General features: G+C 53.3%; 2 protein-coding genes across 3 annotated transcripts; both read right to left on the bottom strand.

The window, feature by feature from the left end:
• Positions 1-27: 27 nt before the first annotated feature.
• On the bottom strand, positions 28-894 carry KVP17_000814 (uncharacterized protein; the record flags this gene model as incomplete). The annotated part of the gene is made up of 1 exon (XM_068515644.1): positions 28-894. One exon carries the CDS (start codon positions 892-894, stop codon positions 28-30), a length of 867 nt encoding a protein of 288 aa, XP_068377410.1.
• A 79-nt stretch (positions 895-973) lies between these two features.
• Positions 974-4453, bottom strand: KVP17_000813 (uncharacterized protein; the record flags this gene model as incomplete). Of its 2 annotated transcripts, XM_068515643.1 has the most annotated exons (3): positions 974-1974; positions 2004-4369; positions 4410-4453. In XM_068515643.1, 3 exons carry the CDS (start codon positions 4451-4453, stop codon positions 974-976), a joined length of 3411 nt encoding a protein of 1136 aa, XP_068377409.1. The 2 variants fall into 2 exon arrangements, with proteins under 2 accessions (XP_068377409.1, XP_068377408.1); XM_068515642.1 differs by having other exon boundaries at positions 1798-4369.
• Positions 4454-4494: the final 41 nt, after the last annotated feature.

The following is a 4494-nucleotide window of genomic DNA, read 5'->3' as shown; positions in this document are numbered from 1 at the left end:
CATCCATTAATAAGTTAATTTGAGTCATCAAAACAGATCTCTGAAGTTGATGTCGGTGTTCCAACCGCTACGGAACCGGATTACAAATGCGTCAGCGTATTGGGTGGTGGGCAGAAGGAAGACGTGGGCGTTACTGGAGTGATTCACGGCCTTGTGGTACACGAGTATAGCAGGATCCGTCCCGAGGTAGAATGCTTCTATGAATAGTCCGTCCTTGTCCAAATCCACCGAGGCCTTTCCTGCGAGTTTTCTGGATACTGCAGGGCATGACAAGAGGGTTTCGTTCTCATCCTCTGACTTGGGGGTGAGTTTCATACTCATGCTTCCCGAGCCCTCAGGACACAGCATCTCTATGCCAAGCGACACTTTGCCCGCTTTCACTTCGAGAAATACACGAGTAACCTTGGTGGATTCAGAACGGAATTTGAATGTCTCTTGAGGAGTGCTCTCCACCGTCTTCTTATCCTCCGCCAACGACGGCTGGGCTTCCTTCAGGACGCGCAGTGGAGTCTCAACATCACCAAATGAGGCACATTTGTCCATGTTTGAATCGAGATCGGAGTCCATAAAGAGAAGGGTCCAGGGCGAGCACTGAATTTCCCATTGGTCTGCGGACATTTTAGGTTGCAGCACGTTGTAAGGGTAGGAGGTTCCAGGGTCCACAATGTTCAAATCGTTGAAACCTTCGTAGAAGACTCGTGGGTACTGCACAATTTTCCCTCCAACAGTGCTGTCTTTGTTCTCTTGATGTTCGCCTCCTGCGAAATCGTTCCCCACCCGATTCTTCGTAGGTTGTTTCTTGAAATTTGGAGGGGTAACATTTGACAAACCTTTAGATCCAGGAAGCGGGGCCACCACACATGCCAGCAACAGCACGAATTGGGTGAGCACCATAGATATTTGATGAAGTCCTGCCATAGATACTCTTTGTGAAGTCTGCACATCCTCCCAACACATTGATAAAGTCTTCGCACTACTTTAATGACCCAAACCTTTGAGCAAACGCGTGGACATTCATCGCAAAAACCTCTGTGTTTTCCAGGCCCAGATTGTTTTCGATGTTGCCAACGAGGTCTCCAAAAAGGTGGCGCACGTGCTTGTCCTTGTCGCCATAAGACGATGCCATCTCATGTGAAAGGGCTTCAAAGCCCTGCATGTCGAGAAGAATGACGCTCAGCAGTGCACGGGCCAGAAGCCAACATGAGGGAGATTGGTTCTCCATGAGCATCGTGATCATTGTGGACTGCAGCTGTCCTACGAATACCCTATGTGCACCGAGCCACACAACGATCTTCTCCCGCTGGGCGATCTCCTCTTGGGGAACCCCGAAATGGAATTCTGCGTAGTCGGCCGGTGGCGGCGCGGCAGAGTGCAGTCGGACGAAAAGGAATCGTCCGAGGTGGTATACGGCCTGGTACGAGAAGCGCCGTACATCCTGTTCGAATGACAACAGACCTGAGCGGAGGATCTGAGTGAGATTAGCAAGGTGCTCCGGAGGGAACAGCATTAGAACAGGCATGAACCTATCCGTGACAATGGCCAGGAACTCGTAAACCGCAAACAACTTGTGATGCAGGCCCTGCAACTCTTCCTCCGGGATACCCATTACGGCTTGGTAAGCGGTGGATATGGCGGTGGCCAACGACTCATCGCGGTAGACGTCGAAGGCGGCGCCACTCACGAGGTCGCCTTTCAAGGCGCAGTTGAACAAGGACAGTGCCGTGGCTAGTGGCTTGTAGTGAGCCGCGTATCGTTTTTCTGGAGGCACATCCGGAACAGGGGCACTGCAATACGCCATCAGCACGTCGACAGCGAAGCGAAAGAGCAATGGGCCATACAGGTCTGATCGCAGGACTCGGAGGCGGTCAGCGTGGTTTGTGAGAAGCGCGACGGCCGTTCTGAGGCACGCGAGAACCACGGCGGGGTCACGGGCTGTGCGCAGCACTCCCACAAAAACCCATAAACGGCTAGTGTCTGCGTGAACAGGTCCCTCAACAGCTTACGAGGTGACTTATTCTGATTCATCAGACACATAAGTAGCTTCGTGTAAGCTGTAGAATCTGACACAGCCTTCACGATTCCACGCCAATTTAAGAAGAGAGCAATGAGAAGGCTGGGGGAGGCAGAGTTCAGGTTGTCAGGCCAGAGTTGGTCGATGCTCCCAAGGAATGGAGCCAGATACGCTTCAATGTTATCTGGCAGCTCCAAAGTCAAGGGAACTCCAGTCTGCTGCGCAGAGAGCACGTTCAGAACGAAGAGCCGTGTGATGGTTTCGTAGATCGAGGAACGGAGTTTACCGTAGCTGCTACTCAGGTGGGCAAATTCTCCGGACGCAAGGAACTTCACAAAAGAGGGCACTGACAGTAAGACCTTCCCCCAGACCAGTGTCTCAGCGTCCCCAGTGCTATAGAGAGCGCCGCAGTTGATCAGCGGCATGTTTTGTGCCCACAAGCTGAGAAGAGCCAAGCATTGTGACGCTAGTTCGTCCTGGTCATGCGACTGGTCCAGCAGTGTCAATAGCTTCTGTGCCATCATGGCGACGATGCGTTCGGCCGAAACTCGAACCTCGTCCTCCCTGTAACTTGGGAGAAAGTTCGAGTCTCTATCTGTCCCTTGCCGCGGCATTGGAGGGATCCCCAGAGCACTGGTCAGTTCCACGGACAGACAGAAGTCCGTAAGGGCAGGTGCCCCCTCTTTGGCAAGATGCGCATGGGCAGCCTCTTGGAATACAAAGCGGGAGAGGCACTCGAAAAACCTGAGAGCGGCGGAGTCCACGGCAGGACCAGTCGCACTGACGAACGAGGCTCGCATCGCCTGAGCAGCGAGCTCGCTAGCGGCCTGGTAGACACGTGCCAGGCGCAGACCCTCGACGTGGCGCCGAGTGATGGTGTTAACGGCGCTGCTGGCGGCCGTGACGGACATGTCGTGCATCCCGAGAAGCGCTGCGCCCGCCATCTTGATCAGCCAGCCCAGTCGTACACCATTCACCGGCGTCATTGACTGCCCCATAACAGCCTGAAGGCGGTCACACAATATTTTCACTACCGCCGCACAATCCACCGTAACCGTGTTGGTTACGAACAGCGTGTCCTCGGCTTCAGTGACGGCACCCAACAACTCATCCTCGAGCTCATCCATGCCATCACAGTACTCAAATAGCTCGAGTCTCTCGTTGAAGAACATCCAGGTGACGTCCACAATGAACTTTGCGACTTCGGCTCGAACAGGGAGGTCAACGTTGGTATGGTTAGTTAACGTATTTGCAGTAGTTCCCCAGAACGAAAGCAGGTAGCGCTTGGAGTTGGCCGCCACGCTTGAGGTCTTCATAACGTTCAGCGTAAATCCAGCTACGGCCTCTACCCACACAGGGTAGTCCGCGTTGTTTAGCAAATCAGATCCTCGGTAGGCCGAATTGAACTTCGCCAGCAGTCTGCAGAATTCGTGGAGGCACTCAGGGCAGTTCGTCATCACTGAGCCTTCCTGGATTACTCGTAGCGATCCATTGATCATGACGGTAACGAAGAATTGCACATCCATATGGCTGATGTGGAAGGCTCTGCGGATTGTGCCAAGGTAGACCAGCGCCTGCAGAGTCAGCTTGGCATTCTCAACCTTCTTATCGGAAGCGCACCCATAGTACACCTGGAATAGGAGCTGCCAGAGGTTCTCATCTCGGATGACAAACCAAGAAGGAGGCACCATGATGATTTCGGAGTCATCGTTGTCCTCAGACGCGGGAAGCCCCGAGAAGGAGAATCCGAAGCAAGAGTTGATGAGCACCAGGCAGTTGTTCAGTAATGCGTCGGTAAACGCGTCAGGAGGGATGGATCCCAGCTCTAGTTGGTGCAGCGTCTTAACCGCGGCCTTGAACATCGTGTATAGTGACTTGTCTCGGAAGGCAGTGGCCACACGTCTTGATTGAGGGACTTGTGAGGAAACCTGCATCTCATGAACCAGCGCTATATAAACAGCAAACTGAACCGAAATCCGCGCTGTGTCGTTGCAGTCTTTTTCGATAACTGCGATGGCGTTGGTAAGTGGTCCCTGTGTCGATGTGGACAAGCACGAGAGTCGAACGGCTCGTGCGAAAACCGTCGCCATCGAGTTCACCAGGCCGCGACTAGCGCCGGATTGATCCTTGAAGTATTCCTTGTTCCGTCGTAGGAGAGATTGAGAAACGGTGCTGATAATCTGTTTAAGCAAAGATGGGTCGAATTCCTTCGGCTTTTGCACCATGAGAGACGACAACGCGTGGCATGCAAACCACACTCCAATAGGGACGTCGCTCACTAACAAGGTGAGCAGGTCAGGCACTCCCTTAGTGTCCGATGTCCAGGGCATGAGTACTCTTTGAGCCTCAGCCTCTCCGCTGGAAGAATATGTGCTACAATCGTTGTCCGACTACTTACCGAGAGAGCCGCTCACACAGCTGCAGGAGGGTAGGCTGATCCATTCACAGTTTTATAATGCGGAATTCGACATGACGCTAGCCCT

Source organism: the organism of the source record quoted next, assembly GCF_019968985.1.
Source record: "MAG: Porospora cf. gigantea B chromosome Unknown PgB_NODE_1929_length_4494_cov_142.155, whole genome shotgun sequence".
NCBI lineage: Eukaryota > Apicomplexa > Conoidasida > Eugregarinorida > Porosporidae > Porospora > Porospora cf. gigantea B.
This window is presented reverse-complemented; position numbering and strand designations above follow the sequence as displayed.